This window comes from Vigna angularis, chromosome 1 (assembly GCF_016808095.1).
Source record: "Vigna angularis cultivar LongXiaoDou No.4 chromosome 1, ASM1680809v1, whole genome shotgun sequence".
Lineage (NCBI taxonomy): Eukaryota > Viridiplantae > Streptophyta > Magnoliopsida > Fabales > Fabaceae > Vigna > Vigna angularis.
In genome coordinates, this window is record NC_068970.1 from 55,015,885 (window position 1) to 55,032,804 (window position 16,920).

The 16,920-nt window shown below is 33.2% G+C and overlaps 1 protein-coding gene across 3 annotated transcripts; it reads right to left on the minus strand.

Moving 5' to 3' along the window:
* Positions 1–2,544: 2,544 nt before the first annotated feature.
* On the minus strand, positions 2,545–10,731 carry LOC108345081 (protein SCAR1). 3 transcript variants are annotated; one of them, XM_052878041.1, is made up of 10 exons: positions 10,560–10,731; positions 10,212–10,376; positions 9,058–9,221; positions 7,695–7,818; positions 6,793–6,925; positions 6,604–6,668; positions 3,407–6,503; positions 3,203–3,316; positions 2,822–2,929; positions 2,545–2,745 (listed from the first exon to the last, which is right to left on the minus strand). In XM_052878041.1, exons 2-10 carry the CDS (start codon positions 10,364–10,366, stop codon positions 2,695–2,697), a joined length of 4,011 nt encoding a protein of 1,336 aa, XP_052734001.1. In that variant the 5' UTR covers positions 10,367–10,376; positions 10,560–10,731; the 3' UTR covers positions 2,545–2,694. The 3 variants fall into 3 exon arrangements, with proteins under 3 accessions (XP_052734001.1, XP_017439140.1, XP_017439156.1); XM_017583651.2 differs by having other exon boundaries at positions 10,212–10,731; XM_017583667.2 differs by lacking the exons at positions 10,212–10,376; positions 10,560–10,731 and adding an exon at positions 9,941–10,095.
* Positions 10,732–16,920: the final 6,189 nt, after the last annotated feature.

Here is a 16,920-nt window from a genome sequence, read left to right on the forward strand (position 1 = left end):
CCAAAAACACATACTAACATTCTCACTTTATCACCACTGCACTCCAATTTCCACATGCCTTCAAAATAAATCTTTTAATAACAAAAGCCATGCATTTTAACTCTTACATGATGATGACAGTACCTCACCTACATTTAACTCTTTGAACCCATGTGCCCCAGATAAGCTTCTGCACCATCGAATACGAAGCCCACCAGACCGCGTTGGAGGGAGTGTAGGTCACGATGGAAACCCCGAATCCCCTGTAGAACCCTCTTGGATCATCCACATCCAGAATTTTTCTGAATGCGTCAAAACCATTTCTGTAGCACACTGCAAAAGGAAAGATCAAGAATCAGTAGCAGTGTTCAATGCCCATTTGTTCACAGGTTAGTACTCTCTCTGGGACATGGTATAAATGAGAGAATTCATTTATGTTAACTAATCAAGCATTAATCATATTATATTCATTTTTCTAAATTACTATTCTTAATATTTTTCTTAGCTTGTGGAGAAGAAAGAGTGCATAAAATTTATTGTGATTAATTTTTTTTATAATAAGTACTTGCAGTATTAAGGTTCGAGTAAATATTAGTTTTTATTTCAGGCAAGATATCTTATTTAGTTCTTTTAAATAAAAAAGTTATCTCTCTTTTTTTATTCTAAGAAATGGTCAATGAAATCAAATTAAATTTTACAAAAATGGACCATAAACACAGCATAAAAACAGTTAGGATTAATGAGATGATGGATTAAATTTAAATTACTCAATTTTACCTCCTTGTACCATGAGTCTCTGGCTAACAACATCGACTGGGGTCCACACCAACTGTGCCGCCATGGCAGAAGCTACTCCTCCTGCGGCATTAGCGAAGGGTGGCGGAGGCGACTTTACTCTTGGTGACTTCGAGCGCCGACATGTAAAGCGAATCGTAATTTGTTAAGTGAATTTGGGTTGCTGAATATAATGTGCCATCTTGAAAAAATTGTCTAATGAAGTTTAATCGAATTAGTTAAAGTGTTGCAGACCATTTTTCATATAAATAATTAGAGGATATAAATAGGTTTTAGGTAACCAGAGAAGATTTTTTTTTATTATCAAATACTTATTAGAAATAGACTATTAGTCCTGATTGTTTTGATTAATCTACTATAATAGAGGATAGAGCGTCTACGTGGGTTTGGATAAAGAAATTTGAAGAGAAATGTGATGATAGATTTGCGGGATTGAGAGAAGACTTGTCGTCACTCGAGTGCGGGGAATATGAATTAAGTTTAGATGTTGTATAAGGAGGGAGTTTAAGAGGGTGTACTCTTTCGTGTGGGTGCCATTAGGATTTATATTTAACACTCACTTTATATGAGTGACGTGAATTGGACACTGGCAGAGAAGGAATTTTGTTCCTTGTTTGGGTATTTTGGTTTGAATGTATAACCATGTGGGTCCCACTTCATCTAAAAGAGAAAACATTGGATAAATGAATTAAGAATGTGTGTTGTTTTATAGAGTCACTTTGTAATGATTTTAAAATGAAAACTAATTATTTTATGCCGAAAACACCGGCAAAAAATTGTTATGTTCAGAAAAGTAGACAAAAAATTGTTATGTTCAGAAAAGACAGAAAATAAAAAGTTAACGTCGTTTATGAGTATTTAACGAAAGAGATTTGATTGAGACAAATTTTATTAAGTAAGAATGTAATTGACACTTTTTTAAAAAGAGGAACTTAATTGATACAACTGACCAAAACTGAAAATAAAATAAATTATTAAGCCTAAAAGGTATAACATTTAGTGAAAGTTATATTAATATAACTGTTCATTAAATAGTAACACTGTGTAATGAAAATGAAGATGTAAGAAAACTTTAATTTATCTTATCTAATTTATTCTTAACGCACTTTCTTTCTTAGAATGATTTTATTAATAATGGCTGAATAGCACAACCCATATGTTAACAAAATTTATGATAATTTATTGTGTTAAGTCATGCCTATGAAAGAAAAGACTTCGGAATTGATCTTAACTGTTTCTTCTACAACTTTTCTCACACTATACATAAATTTATCCATAAATTAAATTAAATTATATGCAAAATATGAAGCTTCAACACCTTCACTTAAAATATTTATCCATAAAAAGAATTAGAGATTGACAAAATTCAATTCCATAATTTCTACACTTTACAACTAAAATTAGTTTCTAACTATTAGTTAAAAACATTAAAATTAAAATATTACTAGAACAATATGATGACTATCATGCATTGAATATTCAAATTCTTGTAATATCGTTTTTTAAGTATGAAACAAAGTATATTAGAAATATAATACACATCTTATGCACCTTCATGATCTCCAATGGAATTTATCATTGTTTCCAACAATAAATGATAGGTATAAATACCATGATATAAAAATGTAATCACTACAGCTACCTAGACATTTTCAAGATTAGTAGCACAAACAGAAAATTTGTTCAAGAACATGTTTTCCATTGAAAGAACCATTTGAAATAAACCTGTATAAAGATTCAAAGCAAAAACTAACGAAGACACATTCATCATAGATAATAAAAGAAATTGCACTAAAATTAATAACAAATAAACAAGATTTATTCACACATGCGTACATACAACAAAGCCTCATGCAACTTCACTTCAGGAGGCTAAAAAACATAAGGGGCAGCTCATGTATGAAACAAAAAAAAAAATTGTCATGTATCACTCCAGTTATCATCATCTTCACCATCATCACTTGCAACAACCTGAAAGTGGATACTGATCAGATGCGAAGTGCAGAACCAATTACATAATAGATAACAAGAGTGTATGGACAAATACCTGACGAATTGCATTTGCCTTTTCTAAAATTGCTGTAACTTTAACGTTGGCAGTGGGACCAGTTGCATCATTTGACTTTCCTGTTACTGTGGGCCTCAGGTTGAAGGCCTGAACCAACAATGCAAAAGTTAACAACAATAAACACTGTTACTTTGTTTATAGATAAATTTGCAAGATCATGTTCTGGTTTGATGTGATTTAGACTCCAGAGTCAAAAATTGTCATTTTGAGGACTAATTTGATGTGAAAAATTTAAGTATTTAATGACCATTTTGATGTATTTATAGAGAAAGACAAACTTGATGACACTTATATCTGTGTGGATGACCAAAATGTTTATTTTTACCATTGAATATATGAGATTATAACATGATTACATACTTTTGTCCTGATTTGATATAGGAAATCTTCTCTTTCATCAGTCTCCTTTCCCATTCTCAATTGGTTTGTTTCTTTCTGACCCTTCAATATCTGCTGATCCGGCTGCAGGAAATGCTGAATGAGACGAATGCGCTGTTAGATTCCAATGTTCATCATTGTTGCATAAATAAAATGTTCAAGAAAAAGGTAATAACAAAATGTTACCTTGTTCTTCAAGTTATATATAATGTTCTCATAAGACTCATGACCATCGTCATTAATTTGTATTTGCTCAACCTTGGTGAACCTAGGTTGCTGGAAGACAGTAGAATCTGAAAGACTGTGATCATTAACAAGTTCAACATCTTCATATATACAATGCAGTGTCTCATTTGTCATATCCAACTGCGGTTTTGAGACCCACCATTCCGTTGGAGGAAGTGGAGGTGGTGGTGGAGGCGCTGTAGGCTCTGCATGCCCATGTTGAATAACAGCATTATTGAATTTGGAATGCATTTTACTCTCTTTCTCAAGTGCAGGATTAACATTATCATAACTTGGAAAATCAAGTAAAGGCCTGGATAAAGAATGCTCCATGCCATTAGCCGTATAAGTACCGTTTCCACTTTTAACATTGGTATCATCATTGGACACAGACTCAGTTGATGACTTTCTGCGAGGAGAATCATGTACCCCATGGTCACTGCTTCCAGGAGTTTCATCAGATTCCCATTGATCAGAGTTATAGTCAGAGCGAGGGCTTCGACAATCATCGGATATATACGGAGATGATCTACAGAAAGTGTCGTCATCATCAGAGTGAGAAACTGAGCCATCCAGAGGAATGGAAGAAGATTCAGGGACCAACTGGAAAGAAGGAAATATATCGTTTACGCTTTCATGACGATTATTGCCATCAGGAAATTTAAGTTTTAGTTTGGAGGTCTCTAGTCCAATGATGGGATGGAAAGATATTTTCATATGTTCAAGTGGAGGAGAAGGGGGAAGTGACTTTATAGGATATACAGAACCATCTTTCTCTTTGAAAGTGGTTGTCTCAGGAAATGACTGTCCCACAATACCATTTTCTCCACTCTGTTCCAATAGAACTTGTTTCAGAGAATTATAATGTTCTGATTTTTCATCAAATGAAACTTTCCGTTGAAAACTATTTATTAGTAATCTACGACTAAGTCCAAACACTCGTGATGAGTTTTCACCAATTCCTTGGTCGGTTTCAGTGCTGTCCTTTGTATCAGGGGCCACTGGAAGACCACTTCCAGGAGCAATTACTCTGATTTCCCCTGACCCGTTCCTTTCGGTCTGATCAAACCCATTGCTCTGCAGAGAATTGCCATTTGTGTTTTCAGAGGTGCAAGCTTGGTCATCATCATGGCATGTTACGAATCTAGAAGTTCGCCCCTTTAGAATCTGTTCTGCAACCTCTTCTGACGTTGATTCCTGTTCCTCTTTATAAACATCGCTCTTTTGCATTGTATTGTGACCTGAAGCACCGTCTGGTTCACCTTTTGTGCTCAAAGGCCCTTGACTAATAGAATTTGACTTGTTAAAATCAGGAGGTTTTGATGGCTCAAGTCCTAATAATCCACCATTGGTCCAGAATCTAACTGAGTGATCAGACAAAGACTCTTTACGTGTCTCTTCATATTTGCAGATATTGGAGCTGATCTTACCTGCTTCCTCATCTGGCAAAGTAGTGCTATTAGAACCAAAAAATGATACATTGGTTTCAATTGGAGCTGACACAGCATCATTAACAGAAGTCGGACCAATATAGTTATTGGTGCATACTGAGTGATCCAAAACAGAATTTCCATGTGTGTGAGGAACCTGTTCACTGGCAGGAGTCTTAGAAGGATGTGATTCAGTTATAGTATTGGCTACTTCTTTGCTAACAGAAACATCTGATGGAGTAACAGATGACAAATTAGATGCATGTGGGCCTGATGTGCAAAGAGAAACGTCTTCCATAGAGTCAGGTAAATTACTGAACATTTCTTTGTTTAGGGAAACTGTGTCTCTGGTCGTTTCTTCATTGCAAGTAAAATCTGATGGATTCCCAGATCCCAAATTAGATGAATGTGGCTCAGATGTGAGAGGGGTAATTTCTTGCGATTCGGGGGAATTCTTGAACGTTTCTTTGTTGAAGCAAACAATGTCTCCAGTAATTTCTTCACTATAAAGGACATCTGATGGACTCCCCAGTCCCAAATCAGATGCGTTTGATTCTGAGGTGAGAGGAAGGATTTCCTGCAATGAATCAGGCAAGTTCCCAAACATTTCTTTGTTGAAGGAAACTGGATCTCTGGTCATTTCTTCACTATAGGAAACATCTGATGGACTAACAGGTGCTGAATTAGATGCATGTGGCTCTGATGTAAGAAGAGTATCTTGCAGTGACTCGGGCAAATCCCTGAAAGCTTCTTTGTTGACAGATGCAGCGTCTCTTGTTAAGTTTTCGCTATCAAGGAAATCTGATGGGCTTACAGATACCAGATTAGATGCATTTGGCTTTGATACAAGATCAAGAACATGATTCTCTTTCAGTGATTCCGCTAAATCCTTGGCTGTTTCATCATTTGTGGGAACAGTATATTCAGTCTGGGAAATGACATCAGAAACATTATTGTCCAGTAAATTAGGAGGAGATTCAGTGTTTCCATGAGTGCCATTTGAAGTGAATTGTTGAACCTCTCGTTTTGTTATATAATCAATATCGTTTTCAGATTCTGATTCAATAGTGTTGAGAGCATCCTCGTAATTATCAGGTTCACTGTCAATATCACCAGTTTGAACCCTGTTGAAGACTAGTTTCGGGTTGCTTTCTTCATTAAATAGGATATGATTGTGGTCAATATTTGTCATGGTAACATCCTCGTTCACATTCATATCTGAGTCATGTTTTTCCACAGGCCTCTCTTCTGGAGTTTTATCTATATCACTGGCTTGACTTTTAGATTCTACTATCTCTTCCTTTTCATCCCAAGTAACACCAGATGTGCTAGAGGCAACTCGTTTTTCCAACAAATCATGTGAAATCCTATCCTCTATATGAGAAGATACTGATGGAAGAGTATCAGTTTTCTGTGTCAACCTACTAGATGATGGTTCTTTATAATCTGGCACATCAGAACGCACAGAATCACTTGGATGGAAAACACATTCAATGTAGCCAGCACCAGACTTTGAATCAAAAGAATTTGAATAATGTTCTAGATCTGACTTCGTTCTCATATCTATAGTGGAGGCTGTTTGTGAGGAAGAAGTCCGCCCATTGATAGCAGAAGAAACAGATTGCATTCTGGGTAGTCATACAATATGTAAGTGTTGATTTTGAATGAATAACTAGTATGCTGACGTTAACTATCGAATAGACATTTATAGATGTAGATATATAATACCTGCCACTAGTGCTATGTCTCTGTTCACCCCTTAAAATTTCTCCATTCCTTCCTGACCTTTTCTTCTGTCCAACATTTTTTGTTAAGCACCAAGGAATTGTTTGCAAAGAAATCAATGAATGCATATGATCGGAAAGAAACTGGGTTAATGATAATCTTCTCACTGAAAGGCTAGGATCATTATAGTACCTTGCTTTTATGAGATTTCCTTGCTTTCTCAGTCTTCTCAGTGTAAGATTCATCTGAATCAGCAGATATTCTTTTAAAGAAGGTTGGATCTGAGTATCTCCTGAAACAAGATCCTGGGCCACCAGTATCAAATCTGATTGACACATGGAATGTTTCATTAGCCAGTACAGCACACTTGATTTAAGCATGATTAGTTGACACAACTCAACTCTTTCAAAACTGAACAGAGATGGCAAATGCGACAGGCACGGTACCAGTCCAAATTTGCATGGGACTAAGATAAAGTATAAACTAATCTTGCTCATAGTTTTTAATGGTGTTATATAACGGGATAGTGGTGCCCTTGCCTGCTACAGGAATTGCCATAGTGGAGCAATTTAGTGAGTAGTTGTAGCAGACTAAATACCTGGCTCTATAGGGGAGGTACATCTTCACGCAGCCAAAAACAGAGGCATTAAAGACTTTTCAGGCGGCTAATTTTGGAATTGTAATTCCAAAAGTGAAATCTATAACTGTCATAGCAGTGAAAATTGTAATGAAGACTTGGATTTAGAAGATGTTGATCATGATTCTTATCTAAGAAATTTCTATTCGACTGTAGTTGGTATTTACTTGTATGTTTTGTTTAAGAAACCTATGATATGATGTTTTATTGTTAAGTATGAATGTCATTAATTTTGAGTAATTTTTATCTTTTTTCAGAATTTATATGTATATAGTATACATTATATAAACAATATAAAAAATTTAAAATAGCTGTTATTCCACTATGGCAATTTCAGAGCTGGCCGCTATGCACCATTATCTAGAATTTGAACAAGATTGTAAATTTTTATTTCAGTACCTAACTAATATTGCTATTCTCAAACAAAAAGACAATGGGGGAAGGGAATTTAACTTACTTATCAAGTAAGTGTACACGTGGAGGTTGACGACATTCTTCATATGAATCCATAATAAAATTAGGCAAGTCATTGTATATGAAATGATTTTGGGCAGGTTTTATGCGTTGATGCCATTCACAACCTGAAAGGAAACTTCAGTATTAAGGACTACCATAATCTTTGAACATTGAAACCATGATCATAAATAATGTAGTATTCCACAATTTAAAATAAAAATATATGGATATATGCTATCTAGAAAGTTCATAAATCTAGCTTACTGTCACTTGACGGTAATCAGGTTAAAAATAATCTAAAATAAACATTACTTTCAAAATTATATTCATTACATGTTTGAGGTGTAGCATCTTTCGCAGATCAGCTGGCATGCCAAACAACTCACATTTCACACAAAATTGATATATACTAAACATAATATTATATGTACAGTAAATCATGACCATATTCAACAATCACCAGCCTCCAATTAATAACAATAAAATGACTCATTGAACATATTGAAAGCATGAATACTAAACCAACCATGGCATTTTCCGCTTTCTTAAAGTTTCGGTTTTTTAAGAAATTAAGGGCTTGCGTAATAACAAAGATCTATATTTTAACAGTGGCAAATACAAAGACAAACGAAATTTCTCAAAGAAATTTCCCTCTGACAAATGCAAAAGAAAGAGCAAACCCCAACTAAAGTGGATATCACGAACCATGTAAAGAAATTGAAAAATTCATATCAAACAACATAACTTCAATATGATTCAGCTGCCTGATCAGTACAATACTAGACAAACCCATGAAAGCCCTTCACATTACTTCATTGGTACAAACTATAGTATGTCAAACTGTCAGTCTTTAGTGATGATTGATATATCAAAAGATTCTATTCAAGGAAACAAATCTAGAAAGCTTGTTATATGCTCCAATATATAAGATGGGAATAACCATCTCAAATGCTACTCTTGTTTATTAACTAAGGCATCGATAGGCTTATATCAGAACTTGTAAAACCACTAGTAATTTGCATTCCACAAAATTATTTAGGTTGTATTAATTTAAAACATAACACATTTTCTTTGTCCAAATTTATTTTAAGATATGTTCTAGAGGGGCATTGGTTCAAATCTTAGAATAGCCTCCTGACTCCCATTAGGCTTCCCTTTATAAAATTTCGGGGAAAAAAAATGTATTTTGTGGTTTCCATTGTTCTTTCAAATAAATTTGGTTTGTAAACTTCATTAGGCAAAATACCAAAACTCTATTTTCTAAAGGAATAACTTTCAGAATTCAAAATTAACATTTTCAGAATAAAGAAAACAGACTCTCCAGTAAGCACATAGTTTGAGATCATTGCTTAAAATAACCATACCAGCAGTGTAAGCTAAATGTATGTGACTTGTTTGTGCCAAAACAGCCTTCTCCAAGGCAGGTAGCGAAGCTTCAATGTTTTGAACACGAACCATCAATCTATGACTCCTGGAAGCTGTTGTCAATACTTGCTCCTGCAGACCATGAAAAACCTCTGCCGCAAAACTACATTTAAAAAAAAAAAATGACTAATGAACATCATACAAATAAATAAAAAAGGAAAAATAGAATTACTTCGACTAAAATCACACAGGTATTGAACAAGGTTTCAACAAGTATAGAGTAAATGTCTCAGTTATCAGCAAGGATAATATTTGAGAAATAACACACAAGATCCCACATTCGTTCCGCTCTTCAAATAAAATAAAAATACAATCAAATTGCTCCGTTGTCCAGCTTTGTCGTCAAGCTTAAGGCAAATATGGCAACTTAAAATCTAACTCTTCTAGAACCAACCATAGTCCAATTTCACTGAAATCTAAATCAAAATATAAGTTTTTTGGATTGTAACTCGAATCAAAATAAGTTATGAGGGTCCAAAAAACTAAAATTTTCACAATGCCATTTGAATTCCATTGTGGACTATACCTACAGCTGTTTAGCTTAAGGATGACATCATAAGTTTAGTTAACATAGAAAACCTCAAGAAGAAATGGAAGAAAGAATCAAAAGTTAGTTCACAAGAAGGAACAAGAAAGCATTTTTTGACAATCCATTCCACGAAATCATTGCAACTCGTGAACCACTAAACTCTAAAAGGCGAAATGAGTTTGAGGGATTATCCAGAGAGCAACCAAGGTCGAGCTGTACACACTACACAACCTATAAGATTCTACACAAAGCTCAACCGAAAACAAAAGTCAAAGAGTATTTTGTCTACTTACCAATTGAAATTTGGCCCAAATACCGAAAAAGCCCGACTTCAATTCCAACGGCTAAGTACCTTTCACCCTAAATGAAATCCAACCTTATTCTGTCACATCTAAAACCAACATTCTCAGCAACCTCCAACTCTGTACCCCATTATAGACTCGGTATACTACAGAAATTAAGCAACCCCATTTCGCAAACAACTCGCATAAGCATAAAAGTTGCAAATTTCACCTATTTAAACATACCCAGATAGAAAAAAAATTATATTGAAAGAAAACATACTCAGCAAGATCACCAAGTTGCCTCAAGATCCCAACAAGACCAGCCACAGCCACACCATCCAACACAGCTTTAGGGTCCTCTTTGCTGGCCTCTCTGTACAACTCGGGCTGCCCCAAACTGAACTCATTCCTCACCTGCAACCTCACCAGAGGCATCTTCCTCACACTGAAACAGTGAAAACCCAAAACAAGTTACTTTTTTTCCTCTTTTATTTACTCCCTTCTGCTTGATAACTCTCCTGCCGAAAGCAATGAATGTGCGCGTGGGCCGGGAAGCATTAAATGAACGAATTATGAGAGAAACCAGTAACAGAAAATAATAGAGATTGTTAGAGTAGTATTTGTTTACTTTTTGAGAGGTATTAGAATTTAGAGAAAGAAATTAGGTGGGTGTGTGGATTGGAGCAGCTTAACTGCCAAAGGGAAGAGACAAAGAGTGAGAAATCAGGTTAAGTGTACGGATCGTTGAGGTAAGGGAGAAGAAGGACATTGCCAACTCTGCAAGCCATTCTTGAACGGAAATCATTGTCTGAGAAAACATATGTGAACAACAAAAACTACCATAACACCCTCACTCTTTCTGTAAATGCCTTACGTGTCCGGAAAGTGTTGTGTGTTGAAATGACCGTTTTGGGTCTGCGAACTGTCACAAAACTGTGCCTTTCTGTGGCTCCGAACCTTCGACGTGGGTACCACATTCTTTTCCAGGGTTGGTCAAAATGGTAAAACACAGACGGACCCTAACGCTGGACATGAATCCGAACATGTTCTGTTTTCGAATTTTTATCTGCTCAACTTGAAACATTATTATCGTAAAAGAACAAGCTTGTGAAAATAAAAAATAAAAAACACCAAAATTGGATAATAACGAGAATTACTAGAACTCTACGTATGTGGATAATGCAAGATAGTGATGTTTATGAACGTGAAAATACAGTGTCTGGCGTGACAACAATTACGGATGGAATGGTTTTTCGATGTTTCAATTTCAAGGATTTAATGGTAAGATCGACATTTTGTTTTATGTGGTGTGATGTGCATTAATGCTAGAGGCTTAGTTAGTTAAATATTGAATGCTAAAACGAGATTAGTGAGCAAAAGATGGTATTAAGAATTTTGTTTGAATTTAATTATAATGGAAAGTTGATGGATTTGAAGAATAGTGAGTAGTACACAGAGGCTAGATACTGGATTCATAAATGAATAATAGGAAAACAGGTGAAGTTATTTACTTCAGCTGCTAAGTAATGGTACTCTCTGTAATCTTTTCTTGTTTGCTAATTAATTCGGTACTAATAAGGAGGGACAGAGAAAGAGGTAATAGAAGGAAAACGAAAGTGACAGAAAGAAAGAGATTTGTCATTAATAACAGTAAGGAAAGGAGCGAACAAATTCTTATGTCCTTTACATTACATCATAAATGCAGATTTTTGCTTTCTTTCTGGAGTTGTTAAGAAGCTAAAGAGAAATCCATTTCTCTCAAAACTATCTGTCTCTTCTTGAAACTTAATTTTGAATGGTGTGGCGTGATATACCAAAAATTAGATATTTTGGTATGTGATAATGTGAGCTGGTTTTTGTGGACATTAAGGTCAAAATATGCAAATTCCAAAAATGAATGATTGGTGAAACAGTTAACGGTAATAAGAAAAGGAGAGAAATTTTCAGCAAATTCTTGAGGCATAAAAAACGAGGATAAGTCTCCTGTCGTTCGAAAGAGTTGACAAAGAAATTTGGAGGATAGGTTAAGAATTTGGTGAAAGGTTTGACTTAGAACAGTTACCAAGAATCTTTATTGGCTTTCACTTCACCCAACAACAGGTGCCATTTCATTATGATTAGTACCAAAATTATCATTATATTATACACACTTAAATATTATTAATTTTTCTTCTCTCATTCTGTTTGTATAGTTTCTACCAATATACATTGTGTCAATTGAAACTCATCATAATACATTTTTATTGCATGAATTATATGGTGTGCAAAGAATACTGATAATATATACATTATTTTCTCCAAAATATACATAGCTTTTAAATTTTTAATTTTACATTTTTTATCAAGAAAATGTTTCAAGTTTTTCGTAGAGTGTTCATAAGTGTACATAATAAAAAGGAATCCTTTAATAAATTCAATGGTGACTATTCTGGTAGGCAATGAATGCACTTTTCTTTTCCTGAAATTTTTAAGAAAATCACTTCCATCCATTTACTATTTTCAAATTTTAAAATGGTATTTAATAGTATTTTGTTTGAATTTATCTACATCTTAGGAAAAAAAAAATGTAATATTAATTATTGTTTTAATCAGTAAAAGGTATGTTTATAGAAAGTACATAAAACCACAGTAAAAGAAAAGGTATATATTAGATTTTTTTTTCTAATAATAACATATCTTTTAAAAGTTTATTGTCCAAAACCACTCATGTAGAGGCCATGGTGATATTTAAGCAACATTTTTAAAAGTGGCAAGGTATTATTGAAAATATAAGCTTAAAATAAGTTGTATTATCATCTATAAAAGTACCATTTATAAATATTAGAAATATATATATATATATATATATATATATATATATATATATTCTCCCATTTTAAAATGTGATAAAATTTGATAACAAACTCGTTTACATATAACTTTCATTTTTTAGAGTTGAAACATGATAATAATTAAGAATAATCGAGTCTCCAAATTATCGAGAAGAAGTACACACCTCTTTAACTGTGAAAACAACACAAATGATTAAATTTTCAATACAATTCAAAATATTTAAAATATAATCTTAAATAAAAATACATCCTTATATATAGTATAATAAAATAATCTTTTAACAATACCATTTGTTTTTGGGGAATTTAGTCACTCGATGTTTAACTCTTTGTTACAATTAAATCACTTTAATATGAGTTTTGATTGTTAGATCATCGAACTAAAGTTTTTCAATTTTAATTGGAGTATTTTCATATTAATTGCATATACCAATTTCATCCATATACTCAATAAATTCAATTGTTTTTTATGTGGATTTTCACAAGAATCTCACACATAACAAGTCAATTCTTTTATTTGTTTTGAAATTCTTTTGATGAATATGAAGATGAAATATATTTAACAATGGATGAAGTCAAAATAACAAAAATGATTGAATTCAAATGAATGGATGTGACGATAGATGAAAGTACAGTAGAACAAAAAGAACACCGAAGTTGAAGAAAAAATAAACTACCAAATAAAATAAAGAAACTTGTAATAAAAAACAATGAAAATAGTGACCTAAATTACAATAATCAACATTGGTTTAGTCATTTTTTTGTTTACAATGTTTTAGCATGTATCAATTTCACCCACACATTCAATGAATTCAATAGTTTTCTTGTGTGGATTTCCACAAGAATCTCACGGATAACAAGTCAATATTTTTTTTTTGTTTTAGATTTTTTTTGTGAATATGCAGGTGCAATATTTTCAACAATGATATTCACCAAAGGGTGGAGTAAAAAATAAAAATGATTAAATTCAAAAGGATGGATGTGATTAATGATGAAAGTACACTAGAACAATAAGAGCACCAAAGTAAATTGAAGAACAAGTAAATTACCAAAAAAAAAAAAGAAACTTGTAACAAAAATCAATGAAAGTGGTGATTCAAATTCCAACAATCAACACTAGTTTAGCTATTTTTCTGTTTGTAGCATTTCATATTGTATGATTTATTTCAAATTCTAACCCTTCCTTTGAATGATTATAAGATTTGAATTTAAATTTGAATAAACTATAAGTAACTACCCTACTCTTAGTGGTATCAAAGTTCACATGACCAAAGTAGTTATCATTCACTAAACCTTCAACTCAATTATTGCTTTGTTTTCTCTGTTTGTTTCTTGTTGTCGATAGATATCTTCGATTCACATTTTCCTTTGACCAATGTTTGACAAAGGACAACTAAGTGGTTTGTAAAGATTCATATGTCTGTCTTATGACATCCATCTTATAAAGAAATACTTGGTAAAATTTTCCTTCAAAAATGTCATCTTTGTATAATATAATTCTCTTCGGTTTATACCTAGTGAGGCTTAGAACGCACGAGACAACTTTCAAATACCCTTAGAAGACAATTTTGTCCTTCATTGATGACATCTTATGAGGCTTTCATCCTCAATCTTCATAAAGTTAGGCTTTCAATCAATAAACCAACATAAAATTTGACTTTCAATTGTCCATGTATAATTTACCATATAATTTCAATTGTCCATGTATAATTTACCATATAAGGTTGAAGACTTATAAACTAATTATAATAAGGTCAATTAACCATTGACCTGAGTTGACTCAACTCAACCTTTAGCTCGGACTAACTTGGCTCAACATTTGGCCTAGGCCAAATTAGCTTGACTATCATCTTAGACCGACTCAACTTGACAATCAACCTAGACGAACTTGACTTGACTTTGGTCTCGACCGGCTTAGATCACCTTCGGCTTAGGTAGACTCATCTTAACCTTCAGTCCAAGCTGACTCGACACGGCCTTCGGCCTAGGCTAACTTGGCTCCACTTTTGGAATGGACGACTCGACTTGATCATCAACACAAGTTAACCTGTCCTGCCCTTTGGCCCAAGCCATCTCGGCTTGACTTTCGGCTTGGGGCGACTCGGTTTTACCATCGAGCATGCCTTGGCTCGACCACTGATCTAGGCAACTCGACTCAACCATTGGTTTGGGTTGACTCGACTCGACTTTGATCTAAGTCGACTAGGCTCAACTTTCAACTTAGGCAAACCTGACTCGACTTTCGATTCAAGTTGATTCGAGTCCACCTATGTCCTGAGTTGTTTCACTCCTCCTTTAACACAGACCGACTTACCTCGACCATCAACACAGGCTAAGTCAGCTCAACAAATTAACACGAGAATACTTGACTTGACTTTTGACCTAGACTGATTCAGCTCGATCTCCGTGATTGTAATAATAATAGAGTGAAAAAAAATGAAATTTCAAATTTATAATATTTTGATAATATTTACAATTATTCTATTTTATTCATTTAAAATACTTTCCAAGTTTTTTAATTATTTTATTTAAACAAGTTATTTTAGTATAAAAAATTAATTCTTCAAATAAATGAATTATTTTTTAAAATATAATATTAATGGATTAGAAATAGAGTTAATATAGGTTAAACTCTTGAATCACCTCATGAAAACTCTTAGGAAACTCAAGAGGGAGATAGTACAAGTCCACTTTATTATATAGTAATATCTATCGTTATTCTAAAAGAGTGCCACAACGGCACTCTACTCTGCCATAGTGGAAAGTTGACGCTGTTGCGTCACACTAATCAATGCCCATAACATGATTACTCCTTCAAATCTATCTGTTAGGTTTCACAATATTCAAAACGATAGAACTCATATTTTACTTATCATAAATGAGATCGATCTTCAAGTCATTGGACTCTGGAAAAAGTATGTGAAAGAAAATATAATAATGTGTGACAGTATAGAGAAGTAAGCCAAGGTGTTAACATGTCTTTAGGAATCTTTGCCATAATTAAAGGGTCCATCACTGCTCAATTAATTATCTAATTATTCCATTAAGCTGGAGGACTTCAATTTTTCATTTCTTTTATCTTTTCTTTCTGCTTTTTAATTAATGTGTCATTGCTTTCTTGTTTATTTTTGTTCAAATATAGCAGCACATAGAAAGAAACATCATTGTGCTGTCTTATTTATTTAAAGTATACGCATCCCAAACCAGAATCATATTTACTAATTCATATTGCAACTGGGTTAGTTTCGTTTTTTAATGTCCATTTTAAAACTAGTCAAATTGTAAATTGTGATTAATTAGGTGTGTTTAAGTGTTACATAACAAAGGGTAGAACGAATTTTAAAGAAAAACCATTCTATTCAATTTAACTATACTTTCATCATCCGTAGTATAGATTATATTGGTTTAAATATGTTTTAAAATCTTATGAGATATAAGAAAATTAAGAACAAGTTTGTTGTTTTTGTTCTTTATGTTCTAAATCATCTTTAAACATGTTCGTGTGCCTAAAGCGTACCATAAAGTGAAATCTTCTTAAAGTAATTATTCTCAAATAGAATAAAATAATAGTAATTATTTTTGTACAAATACTTCTTCTCAAAGCATTAATTTGATTAATCTTTGTCTACATCTAGCTGGATATGAAACTCGAAATTGAATAATAGTAATTATTTCACTCTTGTCTCTGATAATTTCTGTCTACATTAATCAAGAATATCTTCTACCAACTGTGTTTTTCTATTTTGATCACCCCAAACTCACAAACTCTTGGAAAATCGAATTTTATCAAAATTGAAATTTACTGTGTTTGTATTATTCGTATATGTAGGTATTATAAGGCTTTCATAAAGCATATGATAAATCACTTTAAAATAGGTGCGACGTTTCGATATTTCTTGAGTTTGTTTGTTAGTTTGTGTCTCAAATAAGATTCGAAGTCAATTAGGTCAAAGGTTAAATATTTTTTTTAAAATTAAATAAACTGAAGAAAAATATACATATTAAATAAATGGCAGACAGAGATAACAGATTCACATGATATCCACGTGAGCTACATACTCACCCCACCAATAAAGATAATACATCTTCATTTCTATTAATAAATTAATGTGGAGGTTTCCAAAGACATTTTTTCTAATATAAAAAATTAATAAGCCA

What these genes read in the sequence shown, in the direction of transcription:
- LOC108345081 (XM_052878041.1), bottom strand. Translation starts at nt 10,366, where the DNA reads ATGCCTCTGGTGAGGTTGCAGGTGAGGAATGAGTTCAGTTTGGGGCAG. An exon ending in CGTGTACACTTACTTGATAA is followed by an intron (nt 6,926 to 7,694) that starts GTAAGTTAAATT and finishes TGTGTCAATCAG; the next exon opens with ATTTGATACTGGTGGCCCAG. An exon ending in AGACATAGCACTAGTGGCAG is followed by an intron (nt 6,504 to 6,603) that starts GTATTATATATC and finishes ATGACTACCCAG; the next exon opens with AATGCAATCTGTTTCTTCTG.